General features: G+C 33.6%; 1 protein-coding gene and 1 long non-coding RNA gene across 2 annotated transcripts; both read right to left on the reverse strand.

Moving 5' to 3' along the window:
• Window positions 1-2,815: 2,815 nt before the first annotated feature.
• LOC107842833 lies at window positions 2,816-8,949 on the reverse strand. The gene is made up of 4 exons (XM_016686865.2): window positions 8,813-8,949; window positions 3,356-3,485; window positions 2,989-3,282; window positions 2,816-2,916 (listed from the first exon to the last, which is right to left on the reverse strand). The coding sequence occupies exons 2-4, from the start codon at window positions 3,356-3,358 to the stop codon at window positions 2,860-2,862; spliced, it is 354 nt and encodes a 117-aa protein (XP_016542351.1). The 5' UTR covers window positions 3,359-3,485; window positions 8,813-8,949; the 3' UTR covers window positions 2,816-2,859.
• On the reverse strand, window positions 4,441-8,763 carry LOC107842842. The gene is made up of 3 exons (XR_007053032.1): window positions 5,656-8,763; window positions 5,257-5,573; window positions 4,441-5,180 (listed from the first exon to the last, which is right to left on the reverse strand). It is a non-coding gene; the product is annotated as an uncharacterized LOC107842842 (long non-coding RNA).
• Window positions 8,950-17,475: the final 8,526 nt, after the last annotated feature.

Below are 17,475 nucleotides of genomic sequence, written 5' to 3' on the forward strand. Positions count from 1 at the left end.
AGCGAGAAGATAATGTCATATCGCTCATCATGCGAGACCACTGCTCTTTCATAGATTTGAATCGATCATCACTTTGTTGCCTCAAACGGGAAACCTCTTGCTCTACTCGTTGTTGCACCTCCAACTCTACTTGCTCTTGAAGAACTCTATCTTGATTTTCTCTCATATACGGCCTCTTTCTCAAGTATTTTGATGCGATCTTCGGCAACATGATCGGACACTACAGCAGGCAAAATGCACGTCATATCTTTATACAAGATTGAAGCTTGAGAGCCCACTCCATACACATTATTTTTTTGCTCCACCCACAATATCAAAGTACATGCGATTTATATCGAGTTCTTGATCTTCTGATGAATCATCTGTTGATCCCGGAAGAGCAGTAGCTATGATAGCCTCCATTTTATTCTAAAAAATACAAATAATCAGCCAACAGAAATATTATGAAAATAACCAGCCCATATGATACACTTGCTAAAACAAGAAGATAAATCACTTTTGCAGGTCAGATCTTTGTAGGTGCAATACTGGAACTACATATGTATTATATTTACAAAATGCACAAATCATTCTGAAGTATTTGCTTGCTTGAACTGTGTAGTATAGGAAGCAACTGATAATTATTGTTCATGTTTGTGATTACTGTTTCCTATAGCATTAGATGTTATGTAATCAGAGGATTCTCAACCGAACGTCTCACTTATTGGAAAATAGTCTATATTACTACCTGTCTAGTTTGGAGCAAATGAAGATGTTTGCTTATTGATGTTGAATGAATGGCCTTTGTTGTTCATGTGTTGATTACAACTAGTTCTGTATAGCAAAAACTGAAAAACCACAACAAACCAAAATATCAAATCAAACTGACTGAAGGATCTGACATATTGGTTTGATTGGAGGAAAAAATACAACCAAACTATTTGACATATACATGTGTTGTTTGTTTTTGTGTCTGTATAATATATTGAGTCAGTATAGACGATCAATTTTCATTTTTATGTTATTTTCATGGTCACGTTATTATTATTATGTATTCTTGAAATAATTCAACATTTCCTGTGTTTTCATTTTCACGAGCCTAGATTATGATGGTCTCAATTTGACTTTTGTTTTCTCTTTTGATGTTTATATGAGTCATTACTTCATATTTAATTATCCAAAACCTGTTAACTTACAAGCATATTTGAATGTGACAACATTCTCAGAGATGTTGCAAGTAAAGGTATCGGTCTGCAACTCTGCTGAAGAGAATAAGCCAAGAGGAGAATAAGCTAAGTCACAAAATTGACCAGAATGAAAAAAGCATTCAGTTCAATAAAAGTACATTAACTACCAGTGGAACTGTATTATTTGTATTTTTAAGATACTCAGCCAACAGTATGAAGCTGGAAGGATTACAAACTCTTTCATGTTTGCAGATATAAGTGAATCTGGTTTCACTCGCACAGAAAGACTAGTACAAGATGAAAGCCCTTTAGCAATTTTCGACAATGTAATCCATTACCACCAAGAATCCTAAACTGAGACGGAAAACCATATTGCAAAATGTCTCTTCATCTAGTGCCACGAGAAGCAACAAGGAGAGTGACCTAAAATCTTTTCAGGGGATCGGTGATATGAGATCAACATAGAGGAGTTCAAACAAGTAACCTGGTATACACTAACCAATAATATCCGGAAAAACAAACAACTAAAGTCCTAAGCTTCGAATTTTGAAAACATATACTTATGTAGAAAATGTGTGCCTAGCCGAACATTAAAAAGGCTCTTAGAGTTTATTCTACAAGCTGATGCTACATAAAGTTTGTTAATCATAAGTCTAAAGGGGACTTATAGAATAATATGTTGATTCCGCCTAAAGCTTGAAATGGAAGTGGTCAGAAGAGATAGATTTAAGCTTTGAATCTTCTTTTACGTAGCTTTTTTTTTTCGCTCCCACTAACACTCTAGACAGAAAATCTTTTTCAAATTTAAAAATGGATGCAGCTCAACACATAAGAAGATAAAATGTATATCAAAGGTCATCATTTATTTTTACTGGTATCTCAACATCCATGTAAAAGTTCAACAAAATGAAAATACTGTACAGGTTACTATAGGATTCGCATTGTAATCTCCTCATCGCTAAACTTTATCCTTAATGCATTGATGAAGAGATAACACATTGATGAAGAGATAACAAGGATATTCAAGGTTTTGGATGTACAACCACTTAATCAAGTGAAAATAGCAATAACGACCATGCTACTAAACCAAGCTTTGCAAATAATGGTCATGATGACAGGGTTACCCCTGTCTTGAAAGCCAACAAGGCATCAAAATCTAGAGAGCAAGGGGACATTTCATAGATGTAAAGGATAGTAGATGCACTTAAAACCAACAAAAGCCTAGCGAAAATCATAAAACAATTGACAACATAATGATTGTAAATCCGGGAGGAAGCTCCGTACAAAGTAGCGACATAAACGTGGTGTTTCAGAGCCTTACTTAGAAAACACAAATAACAACAAGATGCAACGACAACAAACACAAGATCAAGTTCAAACAGAAGAAGCAAACCACAACAAGAACAACAACATGCAACGACAATGCTAGTGAATCGAAATAGGCCACACACGGCTTCACTAGACTTCAAGATTTTAACAAAAATTAGATTTTTAAGAGTACAAGATTGCAACATGTGTAGTGAATAAAAATTGGCCCCACACGGCTTCACTACTTCAAGATACAAATAACAAGTCACTCTACTTGCAAGATCTATATTGATCTCATGCTTTCAAGATCTAAGGAATGAGAAGCTTATTAGCAAACTTACATTAATGCTCTTCGGCTTGGCATCAACAAAACTGTCATCCTTTTTTAAGTGCAACTTCTTAAATATCTCCCATGAATTTGGTTCACGGCCCATTTCGGTTGCTTGGAAAAAAAGTTCAACATTAAAATCAGAGATAAAGTCAAAGAATTAATCTATTAAAGTACGAAATTTACCAATTTTATAGTATGCTCCACTGTTGACCTGAAACCACCGGTATGCTTGATTGGACCAGTGCCCGGACCACCAGTTTCACTACATCGATTTTGAGTTGCAATATGAGATTTATTCTTAAATTCTTCATAAGCCCAATATGTCTTCCAGCTTTGCCAAACATCATCCAATACAAAATTTGGTTTGTTTATTTCTCTTCGCCAATGATACGTTCTTTTTGTATATAAGTTGGATGCCACCTTCTTCCAAGTACATTCGATTATGAAGTTCTCTGTAGGATTCCACTGATATGATTTCTAGAAAAAAATTTAGTTAGAGACATAAACACAACAATAATATTATTAATTTTTAATATAAAGCAATATTTACCATGAGTTCATGCCAATAGAATTTACGAGTGGATTCAGTCACACCTCTCCATGTGTATCCTGTAGTATCTTGTCGTTCCTTAAAATTTTCTGTGATGGTCTTTGAGATAGAATGACCATTAGGGACAAACCTGAAATATAATTATAAAGAGTAAATTATTATGAAATTTTTTTTTTTTAAAAGGTAAATAACTCTTGCACAAATATCTTCTCTTACTTTTCCCCGACAACTGATATTAACCAACCGCCTAGTTGTTGATGAGCTGCTACTACACCCAATAGGGATATCTATGGAACCAACAGTATCAGGAGAACCAACAACTAATGATGGCGTATCACTCATATTCTAAAATGACAATTATTCTATAACTGCAAAACAAAGTTCATGAAAAACAAATCTTGCAAAATACATTATTTTGAAAGACATATAGAAAGAAGAAAAAAGTTATCACTTTTACCCATTCTATTCCACTTTAACAAGACGAGTATCAGTGCCTTCTGACACCAGAAACAACCGCACCAAGAAGCATCAAGAATCTTAAAGTTCAACACTTTTCAGCTATTTCAAGGACTCTAACAACAACCACAATCCACAAAAGGAAATCTAAAGCTCAAAACTTTAATTCAAAACACTTCAAGAACTTAGCTTTTACAGTCACACAAGAACAAGAAAAGAGCATCAAGATTCAAGAAACTTAAAGTTCAAAACTTTAATTCAAAAACATAAGCTTTTTGAAGATACACAACAAAGGAAGTAGTATCAAAACTCAGCACAAGCTAGTACATGTAACTACTAACAACAGAAAAAGTTAGATTCTTCTTCTTTTCTTTTTATGAAGTTCACATTTCTCCTCCTTGTCATCATCATCATGCTCGTCGTCCTCCTCCCCATCATCATCATCATCCTCGTCCCTATCCTTGTCCTCGTCCTCGTCCTCATCTTCATCCTCATCCTCATCCTCATCCTCATCCTCATCCTCATCCTCATCCTCATCTTCCCCCTCCTTCATGTCAATAAGCATACCATCTGGATCATTCAATGTGTTAAGTATTTCATTTTCATCCATATCAATTTCATGTATTTGACTATCATCCTCTTGAAAAGATGGATCATTCAATGTATAAGGTTGCTCTACTTTTTTGGGAACATCTACAACAGAGCGTGCCTTTATTGGGAAAATGGCTAACCATTCACTCACTGTCTTTTTTACAGTAGGATAAATTTCAAAATACACTTGAGATGCTTGCACAGCCATACTAAATGGTTCATATTTGTTAAACACTCTCTTGTTAACATCAACAAGATTATACTGTGGATGCACTCTTGTACCATGCTTTGGCATCGGATCAAACCAAGAACACTTAAATAACATGGTTCGCTTGAATGGTAATGCATTATACTCTAGTTGCAAAATCTGTATCAATCGACCATAGTAATCAATATTATCTGCATTATGGCTAAAACCCTTGATGCATACACCACTATTCATAGTAGATTTATTTGAACCGTATTCTTTAGTGTGAAACTTGTAACCATTTATGACATATCCATTAAAGGGTTGAACCATATGTAATGGCCCTTCTGCAAGATCTTTCATGATTTGATTGGTATGCCGGAAGAAGATTCTGTGGCTATTGACATTATAAATAGTTAGACATCGATTAAGATTGCTTTTGTGAATAATAGCAAATAATTAAAGAATAATTTAGACCTATAAATACTTACATATTTTTCAAACCAAGATGCAAACTCTGTTTCAAGTTTAGCGTCAATCTCGCTATCTTGAATACATGGTTGTATTTGTCTCAAGATATCTTCGTAAATTCTAAAGGAAAAAAGCTAATTTAATTATAATATCAAAATTTTTATTGATATTTATAGATGATTCATAATTAACTTACTTGATATATAGTTTTACTTCATGACAATTCAACAAAATATATGTACGAGCTGCGTGATATTCTTTATCATCTAACCTCCTTTTTTCAGCTAACCAAAACCTCGACCAGCTTGCTTAAAAACAGAAAGCATCACAGGATCATCCTGTTCAACTCCACCATCATCTAAATTTTGTGGTACTTTTCTGTGTCGTGTCGGAATGTGTGACTTAAAGTACTACGCACAAAATAAAGATGCTTCTTCAACTAAATATGCATTGCATATAGAAGCTTCAACTTTATTCTTATTTTTGACAACATTCTTGTATCTACGAAGATTCCTACAAACATTAAAGTATGTCAATATGGTATAATTAATATATTTATTTACATATATTATAACATATAATTAACTTTATTTACCTCTCAATCGGATACATCCATTGTCCTTGAACCGGGCCCGCTAAACGTGCTTCATAAGCTAAATGGATAAAAAGATGTTCCATGGAATCCCAGAAGCTTAGAGGAAAAATGCGCTTAAGCTTAGTCAAGATAAGAGAAATATTTTCTTCTAATTGTCTCATGTGTTCTTCCGTAATTGTTGTAGAGGTGAGATCTTTAAAGAAAAGACTCAACTCCGTCAATGGTTGCCACACATTTCGTGAAAGCAATTCTCGAAATGCAATAGGTATTAACCGTTGCATAAATACATGACAATCATGACTCTTCATACCAAAAAGTTTAAGCTTGATCATGTCAACACATCTTCCTAGATTAGACACATAACCATCAGGAAATCTCAACTATTGCAACCATTTGCAGAGAATTCTTTAGCCTTATCACCTAGCATATAACAAGCCTTTGGATACTTTTTGGTACTTTCATTCTGATGTAACTCTGGACAATGGCAAAGCAGTTTTAAATCTTCTCTAGATTTTGCATTATCCTTTATTTTCCCCTTGACATTCATCACAGTGTTGAAGATATTATCAAAAAAAAAATTCAATATGCATCGGATCAAGGTTATGCCTAACAGGATTTGTTGGCCAGTAAGACGAGTCCCAAAAAATACTTCTTTTCTTCCAACCACATGCAGTATTCTTTGAAATTTTGACATTTATCGCATCAGAACTAAGTTTTGTCACTTTTATGAGTCCCAAATCCTCAATCTCCATAAGTATTTGTACACCCGATTATTCAGTAAATGCAATCTTTGGTACTGTTTGACCTCTCTTGAATCACTTTTTATTTCTTCGCCACAGATGATTTGGTGGTAAGAACTTTCTGTGATTATCAAACCATGTGATCTTTCCACCATTGGATAGTGAAAAGGCATCAGAATATTTCATGCAATAAGGACAAGCTAATTTTCCTGCTGTACTCCAACCCGATAACATTGAATACACAGGAAAATCACTTATTCTCCACATCAATGCAACTTTCATTTGAAAATTATTCTTACTTGAAACATCATATGTTTGAATTCCCTTCTCATATAATTCGTTTAACTTTTGAATGAGAGGCTACAAAAAGACATCGAGTTTCTGTTTTGGATTTTTAGGACCAGGAATAATCACAGACAAAAACATACATTCATCCTTCATGCATATCCAAGGTGGCAAATTATATGGTGTAACTATCATAGGCCAAGAAGAATATTGTTGGCCAAATTGACCAAAAGGTTGAAAACCATCAGTTGACAAACTCAATCTAACATTTCTCACTTCAGATGCAAAAGAAGGGTGTGACTGATCAAACTGTTTCCAAGCAGGAGAGTTAGAGGAATGACGTATCACACCATCCCTTTCATGCTCAGGATGCCATCTCATATGTTTTGATGTAGCATCAGATGTATACAATCTTTATAAATGCGAAGCTAAAGGAAAATAATACATCTTCTTATAAGAAATATTAGTTTTCTTCTTGGAGCGTTGATATTTTGATCTCTTAAATCGAGGGTGAGAACAAAACTTGCAATTGACAAGTTCACTATCCTCCCGCCAATAAAGCATACAACCATTTTTGCAATAATCAGTCTTTTCAACCGGCAAGCCTAATCCTCTCATTAGCTTTTTCGTACTATAAAAGCTATCTATCATTATGTTATCAGTTGGCATCAATTCTGATATAAATTCACACAACTCATCATACAATCTTTCAAAAAAATGATGTTCCGCCTTTAGATTCAACAGACGAGCAATGACAAACAGTTGTGTGTGTCCATATGGATTTCCCGGCCAAATTTCTCGTTCCGATGCTTTGAGCAAATTATAAATATTTTGTGTTGTGGGATTTGGATCCTCTTCTATATTACCATCAAAAGAAGGCCCAGCAACATCAAAAACCATAGCTCGAAATTCATTATGAGATTGAGAATTCATGGTTTTACCTAAAGCTGAAGCTTCTTCTTGATGATTATCAAACATAATTGGACTTGGAATATAACTTTCTCCATGATGATGCCAACGATAATAATTCGGTACAAAGCCATTATTTCCAAGATGTGTCATAACTGTAAACTCATCCAAAATATTTTTATTTCGACACTTACGATGATTACAAGGATATCTTAGTTTTTCACCGTTCATACATTCTGGATGACTTTTAGCAAATTCAACAAAGCTCTCAACCCCATCAATAAACCTAGGATTTATGAATCCATCTTCCAACAATCTATCATACATTCACTCACGGTCAGAATTATTCATATCGTGCACTCTAAAATCGAATAAATATGTTAAAACTTACGTGTTGACAAGTAATTTTCATATAACAATAGAACATAGATATAAATTTGAGTCTACTTTTAACAACCAAGAAGAAATTGTTAACACTTGAAACTAACTTGCTATAGAATGGCCTATGTAAGGGTATTATCGTGACTAAACCTTAACAACTACTGGTTGTTATAGAATAGCTCCATAGTCAAATAGACATTTCCAATTCATTTTACTTATTTTTTAATTAGCATTAGATTGTTTACTAGTTGATTTTTTACTAATTGCAAACAAAACACATGGTCAAAAATCCAAAACAAGAATCATAAACAAATAATAATAGGGTAACCATATCTTATTTTTACCGATTTCATCTAATATTCCAAAACTAATGCCGAAGGAAGATTTTCCAGAAAAATGCCACCACTAAATGGAACATTGCCGAAACAAGGTTCAGCGAAGCATTATCATTAATATTAATAGAAATAGAGCCAAAAGCTATTTCATTATAGAGGCACAACAACAATCGAACTGAACAACTACATCTAAACTATCTTTATAGTGGACAAAATGAAAAAAATGAATTGTCACTCCTAGATTCGACATTGATACTTATAAAACAACAGAAAAGACGTTTTAACTTCAGCTCGAGTTAGAAACCATCCAAAGAAATTAAACAATTCCCCATAAAACACGAAAAACAACAGATTGAATATAATGAAAAAACAAAATCTAATCTCGCAAAATGCATCGAATACATATCAACAACTGATATTTCAGACAACAAATCAGACCAAGTACCATCAAAATAAAAAAAATTTACCTCAAGAAGACAAGGATAACCACAAAATTTGAACACTCACTTCGTCAAAATGAAGAATGATGATGAACAATGCGAATGATAGTGAAGAGTAAAAGAGAATTTTCTATACCAAAAGGTTTTCTGATCTGCTTTTGAGGGAAATGAAATGTTTTTGTGGGAAAATGAAATGGGGCAAAAAATTTTGAGGGAAAAAAGTCATCAAAAATGCTTTTGTTACGGAAATGAATCCGTCAAAATTAACAAAAAAAAAATTAAAAATTTTATTGTGACGGAATAAATCCGTCACAATTTTTAATTAATTAATCAATTTTTATTTTATTTTATTATGACAGACTGCTCAATCTGTCATAAATTTAATCACGGATTTGTGATAGAAAGTTTTTTTTAATCAACTTTAGTTTGTGATAAAAATGTGTCCGTCACAAAAATTATATTAAAAATCTATCTTAAATTAGTTACAAATCTGTTACTTTTTGAATTTTTATGTGAAAATAAAATATTTTAAAATTATTATATTTATACAGTAATGATCCATCACAAATTCATCAAAATTCTGACACAATTTGTGACGAAAGTGTTCTGTCTCAAAATTTCTGTCACAATTTATCTATTTTCTTGTAGTGATATATCTTAATACACATTATGTTCTCTTCCATCTTCTCCCCCTCCCTACTACTTTTTTCTTCATTTCCTTGGCATTTATTTCTCATTAATATCCTATTATTATATATATATATATATATATAAATATGAACATAATGATACAACTATATTTCAAAAAAATATCTATTTAAATTCTAACTAATGAATACACTGTGCAAGATTTTATTTTGTGTTTCATGGTAAAATTTAGTAGCATTTGGTCATGGATATTTTTATTATATCATGGAGGAAGGTAATTAGGCATAATATAGAGCAGTTACAGCTTATGGAGGACATGATCCTTGAAAGGAAGTTGTGGAAGACACGAATTAGGGTAGAGAGTTAGGGGTCGGAGTGTGTCGGTAACAATAGGAGAGCGTTCTTTATTTGTGTCTGAAGTTTCTTGTTCGTGGTGTTGAGTGATGTCTATGGTTTCAGATAGATAGATTTTAGTATTATCTTGTGGCTAGCGGTGTTAGTTTATTGTGCATACTGTACTAGTTTATATCTAGTTATGTTTTGTGTTGTTATACTACTATTGGTCCTAAGTCGGGGTCTATCGAGAACGGCCTCTCTACTTCACCTGAGGTAATAGTGTAGTCTGCGTTCACTCTACCTCCAAGACCCCACTATGTGGGATTACACTGGGTATGTTGTTGTTGTTGTTGCCAGAAAATTATTTTACTTTAGTGGAAAAAGTGAAAACAGTATGTTTTTGGCTATGAGAATTTCAAATACAATTTAAAATTATATTGGAAAAGTGAAAACAAGTAAAACTTGTTTTCGCTCCTATTTTTCTCACAATATTTAAAAAATAACTCCAATTTATATTCATTGTCAATAACAACTCCGACTCCAACTTCAATTCCAATTCCAATTTTAACTCCAAAAAATTATACTCCCTCCATCCCAAATTATTCTTCCTAAATTTTCTAATTTGATTTTTCATTTTACTTGTCTTTTCCATTAATCAAGAAGAGATAAAAAAAAATTTCATGTTTTATCCTTTGCATTAATTACTTTTTCTTCAAATTAAAATATAAACATCATTTAATAAGGTACTATGATAAACTAGATATGTTATTAATTATTTTTTTTAATCAATATGTCATTTCAATTTGGGACAGGTAATTTGGGACTGTGACACTGTGAGAGTAATTTTCCTGCAAGGGGGCTTATAGAGAACTCATAACTACGGGGCTTCCTTCTTTGAAAGCGTGAAAGACTATTAAGGTGAATATTCTTCTCTCTCTTTTGTTTTAAAATATAGCTTAGACTGAAATTTTTAGTAGTATGATATTTTTTAATCTAAATATTCATTAAAAAAAATTCCCTTTCGATACGAACTTTCTTTATGTAGAAACAATTTAAGATCTGACCTTTTTTCCGTAAGTTGGAGAATATATATATATATATATATATTTGAATTGTCACATTACCTAATCTCTTAGGTTCAAGACCATTTATCTTTTCTATCTTATATTATGATTATTCATTAAAGAGAGTCTTGGTAAAGCAAGAGGAGAAAGAATAATTAGCTGAAGCACATGAAATAAGTGATACTTTTAATGATTTGAAATAATTAATCAAGTGATATAACTATTAGCTTGGGTGGATCCTTTAGGGTGATTTGGTAGAGTGTGTTAACAAAATTAATGCATGCATTATTTTTGTGTATTATTAATATACTGTTTGGTACAATTTTTATCTACGTATAATTAATGCCTTGTATTAATTATACACAGTAATACAACATATTTCAATACATGCATTACATTATTAAATTACAAATTTACCCCTCAAAATAACAACTACTTTCTCACCATTTCTCCACATCTTCTTCCTTCTTAATCAATCATCGTTGTCCCGCTATATTGAAGATTAAATAGAAATCTGGAATGGCTACGCTGACGGGATTGCCGTGGTTAAGAGCAAGGTTAATCCCGAATGGCAGTCACTATTATATTGTCTCAACCGGCAAAGGCACTGATCCCGAAGAAAGAGAAGTTTCTCAGTTTTTGCTTTACCAGGGGATGAAGGAGATGTCCGAGATCATTTTGCGTCGTCTCCTACCGGAACAAAAGGCACAAAACTCGCTTGTATAGTTTGGTTCACTACAGAGAGCTTCAAAAACAAAAAACATTGTGCTCAAGAGAATTATCAGTAGTGGAGAAGAAGAAAAAAGGGTGACAAGGCAAATATGAGTAGCATAGGCCCCACTAGTGCTAGCAGCTCTTCCTTTAAAAAAAAAATAAATTATGTTAGAAAATTATTTGTTTTTATGTAGAATTGAAATAGACAAATGTGTGTAAAAAGGGTGTTTTGGTAAATCTACACTTTTTTATAAAAATTAAATAAATATATATTAATTTTAATATATCAAACCAAACACTGTATAAGAAAGGATGTCTGCATAATTAATATCAACATTACTAATACTTGTGTTATTAATGCAAATATTATTAATACACCATATTCAACATTATTCTTATACACTCTACCAAACGAGCACTTAAAAGATTCAACTTGAGTATACAAATATATATGGGTATTGTTCATGAGCTTCGTTGAGACATTATCTATTTATTTTATTTTATCTTTCTCTTATTTAATAAAATTGTGATCCGTCAATTCAAGATCAACTTAATGTACTATTAGATTGAAGATTACTCTCTCAATTTTTTCTTAATTTTTCATTTTGTTTCTTTGCTAAACATATGTACCAAAGTAAAATCAGTTGGTCCTGGTATTTTCCTTTTGGGCATGAGTTTTAAATATTTGCATAATTTTTTTTTTTGTATTTCTATAATTAATATCGATTCAAGGTTTAAACTGTTATTTTATGGTGTTTTCGAGTATAAGAATTTGTATTTAGTCACAACAACTTCAACACTAGTTCAAGTTTAAAACAAGAATACTATGAAATACAAAAACACCCTCAACACAAGATCAAAGTGATCTTTCTAAGAAGTGTGTTTTATTTTTTTTCCAGAAATTAAGATGAAACAGAAATATAAAGCCAAGTTCCCCGACTTCACGGAGTGTCCTTAAGGAATAATTCCCCTCACTATACCCGAGGTTTTGGAATCTTCCTCCATGAATAAAATGGTTTTTAATCCAACTATAGTGGTACCTCAAATAATTGGATTCGTCGAACTCACTCAACGATTTGATTGATCACAAAAAATATTTTGAAGACAAGAAGAGTTTTTATTTCAGAAAATTTTTCATTCATATCAAACCTGTAGATGAAAGCAGGTTTATATAGCCATCAGATGCCTCTTCTGAAAGGTGGCAATGGTTCACTTAAAAGGTGTATCCTTTGGAAGAGTCATGTCTGTTCATTCGAAATATTGTGTCTTTTTTTGAACAGACACAACTATCTGAACAGTCACACCTTTTCCAAAACACTATGTCTTTTGCTCAAAGGTTGTGTCCCTCTATTTTCCATTCACACTAATTAAAATCAACAATCCCCCACATGAATGGGGAATGACTATTCTTTGTAAAATTTTACGGATAAGTATGTGGTCATCAAGCAAAGACTGATTGCATCTGGATAGGTGGGTTTCCCTTTGAACTTTCCGTAGTAAACATGCATCGAATCCACTCGGTCAATCGGTAGATTTAATATCCTTGAACCGTCGAGCTTTAGTGTACACCTAGATAACATATGTCGCACAACCAGCCTTTTACCATTTATGGTTCTCACAATTTTGTTCTTTTCAGCCATGAACACGTATCGATTTCATGAGAGCTTAGAGAATAGGCCTTTACTAACATTCTCCTTGAAACGACTTCCATTTTGCCCTCATATATGTGATTTCTAAATGTTCAATCCTATAGATTAAACTATTTGGTCAAATTTGTTAAATTTAGATAATCATTAAAAGACTTTTCACCTTAAGTCTTGTCCTTGTTTACTAAACATTGTCTACATCATGAGAATGGGTTGGGTAATTGACAATGTTGAACTTGTCAGACACAACTTTGTTTGATATCCTTGAACCTAGCTCTTGGGATCTCCAGTCTGCTAGGTAGAGTTATCGCCATGCTGACTTGTCCTAGGCCTTAAACCCATTCCCTTGGATGTCTTTTCCACTTCTTCTCTAGATAGGTCTTTTGTAAGTGGATCCGACACATTATCCTTTGACTTAACATAGTCAATAGTGATAATTCCACTAGACAAAAGTTCTCTAACTGTATTATGTCTCCATCTTATGTGACGAGATTTATCATTGTACATCATGCTCCCTGCCCTACCTATTGCCGCTTGGCTATCACAGTGTATACATACTGGTGCCACTAGTTTGGGCCAATAAGAAATATCTTCTGAGAAATTCCAGAGCCATTCTGCTTCTTCACCGGCTTTATCCAATGCGATAAATTCAGATTCATTGTATAGCGAGCAATAGAAGTCTGTTTGGATGATTTCCAAGAGACTGCTCCTCCACTAAAAGTAAATACATATCCACTTGTGGTTTTACTTCGTTCGATCCGGTGATCCAATTTGCATCACTATATCGTTCAAGTACCGCAGGATATTTATTATAATGCAAGGCATAGTCTTGAGTGTATTTTAGATACCCCAAAACTCTTTTCATTGCCATCCATGAGTTTTGTTGGGATTACTTGTGTACCAACTCAACTTACTAATAGCGCGTGTTATGTCTGATCTTGTACAATTCATTATATATATTAAACATTCCAATACTCTTGCATAATCCAATTGTGAGTCACTTTCATCTTTATTCTTTTGAAGTGCAAAGCTCACATCCAATGGAGTCTTGGCAATATCGAATTCCATATACTTGAATTTTTTAAGTACATTTTCGATATAATGAGACTGTGACAATGCCAACCCTTGTGGAGTTCTATGAATTCTTATTCCTAAGATCACATCCGCAACTCCAAGGTCTTTCATATCGAACTTACTCTCGAGCATTCATTTCGTTGCATTTATGTCACAAATGTCTCTGCTGATGATCAACATATCATCCACCTATAAATAAACAATGAATTGGTGATTCGTAGTGTCTTTAATGTAAAAACATTTATCACATTTATTTATCTTGAACTCGTTTGCCAACATGGTTTGGTCAAACTTCGCATGCCATTGTTTAGGTTCTTGCTTTAGTCCCATACAATGACTTAATAAGTTTACACACCTTATTCTCCTTTCTTGGAACCACAAAACCCTTAGGTTGTTCCATGTAAATTTTTTCCTCCAATTCTCCATTTAGGAATGCGGTTTTCATATCCATTTGAGGGATTTCAAGACTATATATTGCCGCCAGGGCAATTAACATTCGAATCGATGTTATCCTCATTACTGACGAGTATGTATTAAAGTAATCAAGGTTTTCTTTTTGCTTGAAGCCTTTTACTACAAGTCTTGCCTTGTATTTGTCAATAGTACCATCTGCTTTCATTTTCCTTTTGAAGATCCATTTAGAAACTAAAGGTTTATTTCCTGGAGGAAGATCAACCAATTCCCACGTATGGTTGGTTAAGATTGAATCAATCTCACTATTGACTGTCTCTTTCTAAAAGGATGAGTCTGACGACGGCATCGCTTTTTTAAATAATTGAGGCTCATTTTCTAAGAGAAATGTTACAAAATATAATCCAAACCAAGTAGACGTTCTTTGACATGTACTACGTCTTGAATTCTCTTTATTATGTACATTCTCACTTGGTTCATCTTGAGGTCGTTTAGATCCTCCACTTGACTGTTCATGTCTAATTTTATATGGGTAAATATTTTCAAAAAATTCAGTATTATCTGATTCAATTATCGTATTTTTATTTATATCAGGATGTTCGGATTTATAAACTAAAAGATGACATGCTTTACTGCTTTGAGCATATCCTATGAACACACAATCCACAGTCTTATATCTTATCTTAACCATTTTAGGCATAGAAACTTGGACCTTTGCTAGACACCCCCACACTTTGAAATATTTCAAGTTGGGTTTCCTTCCTTTTTATTTTTCATAAGAAATTGATTGTGTCTTACTATGGGGAACTCTATTGAGTATACGATTGGTTGTAAGGATAGCCTCCCCCACAAGTTTTGCGGTAAATCAGAACTTATAAGTAAGGCATTCATCATTTCCTTCAACATTCGATTTTTCCTTTCCACAATTCCGTTAGATTGAGGTGAATATAGGGTCGTAGTTTGATGGACGATTCCATTCTCTACACATATTTTGGCGAAAGGAGATTCATATTCTCTGCCCCTATCACTTCTTATCATTTTTATCTTTTTCTCTAACTGATTTTCTACTTCAGTTTTGTATTACCTAAACGCATCTATTACTTCATCCTTACTATTTAGCAAGTAGACATAATAGTATCTAGTGCAATCGTTAATAAAAGTTATGAAATACTTTTTCCCACCACGTGATGGTGTTGACTTCATATCACAAATGTCAATGTGTACTAAGTCTAGAGGATTGGAATTCCTTTCAACGAACTTATAAGGATGCTTTGCATACTTTGATTCTACATACGTTTGACACTTTGATTTATTGCACTCAAAGTTTAGCAAAACTTCTAAGTTAATCAGTTTTCGTAACATTTTTTAATTAACATAGCCTAAACGTTTATGCCATAAATTATAAGATTCAAGCAAGTAAGAAGAATTTAAACTTTTATTTATTTCAACATTCATTACATTCATCTTATAAGGGCCCTCGGTGAGATAGCCTCTTCCTGCATACACATCTCCTTTGCTAATTATAATTTTTTCAGAAACGGTTACATATTTGAATCCGTTCTTGTCTAGAAGTGAAACAGAAATCAAGTTCCTACATAATTCAGGAACGTACAAGACATTGTTAAGTGTCAAGACCTTTCCTGAGTCATTTTCAAGCCCACTTTTTCTGTTTCTTCTACCTTAGCCGTAGCGGAGTTAGCCATGTAGAGTATTTCTTCTACTTGAGCCTTAGAAAATGACGAAAATAACTCTTTATTGGCACAAACATGGCGGGTGGCACCAGAATCTATCCACCACTCACGAGGATTCCCCACCAAGTTGCATTCTGAAAACATAGCACACAGATCATCACATTCTTTGTTGGACTCAATCATATTTGCTTGGTCCTTTTTCTTGCCTTTCTTAGGGGAACGACAATCCGTGGACTTATGGCCAATCTTGCCACAATTGAATCACTTTCCCTTGAATTTCTTCTTGGGTTGATTGCTTCCTTGTTTAACTTTCTTCCTTTTCTTAGAATTGTTTAGGTCATCTTCTACAATATGTGCTCCATTAATTGTAGAATTCCTTTTTGACCTTCTCTCGGCAGCCTTATTATCCTCTTCAATACGCAGTCGGACAATAAGATCTTCGACAGTCATCTCCTTGCGTTTGTGCTTCAAGTAGCTTTTGAAGTCTTTCCACATATGTGGTAGCTTCTCAATAATCGCTGCTACTTGAAATGCATCATTCACAATCAAATCTACAAAACAGTTTATGTGAGTACTAAGAACATTTTCAATTTGTTCAACTAAGGTATTTTTTAAAGATATACCTTCTGCTAGGATATCATGAATGATTACTTGCAATTTCTGCACTTGAGAGACAACTGATTTGCTATCTATCATTTTAAAGTCCAGGAACCTTGCAAGAAAAAATTTCTTAATTCTCGCATCCTTTGTCTTGTATTTTCGTTCTAGTTCCCCCTACAATTCCTTCGATGTCTTAGTTCCACTTTAAACATTATAGAGGTCGTCTTGGAGACTACTCAAGATATAATTCCTACAAAGGAAGTTTGAGTACTTCCAAGCCTCTACAATCATAAAATGCTCTTTGTCCGAGGTTCCCTCGGGCACCTCAGGAGCATCCTCACTAGTGAACCTTTGAAGGCATAGAGTGGTGAGGTAAAAGAACATCTTTTGCTGTCATTGCTTAAAGTCAATGCCCGCAAATTTCCCGAGCTTCTCCGCAGATCATTTGCTCGACTTGTTGAGGCAATACTAGTTTCCCCCATAGTCGTAGCCACATCTTGCATTTGACTTTCATTTGTTATTTTACTGTCACCACAAGACAATAAA

The sequence above is a fragment of the Capsicum annuum genome, chromosome 1 (genome assembly GCF_002878395.1).
Source record: "Capsicum annuum cultivar UCD-10X-F1 chromosome 1, UCD10Xv1.1, whole genome shotgun sequence".
Taxonomy (NCBI): domain Eukaryota; kingdom Viridiplantae; phylum Streptophyta; class Magnoliopsida; order Solanales; family Solanaceae; genus Capsicum; species Capsicum annuum.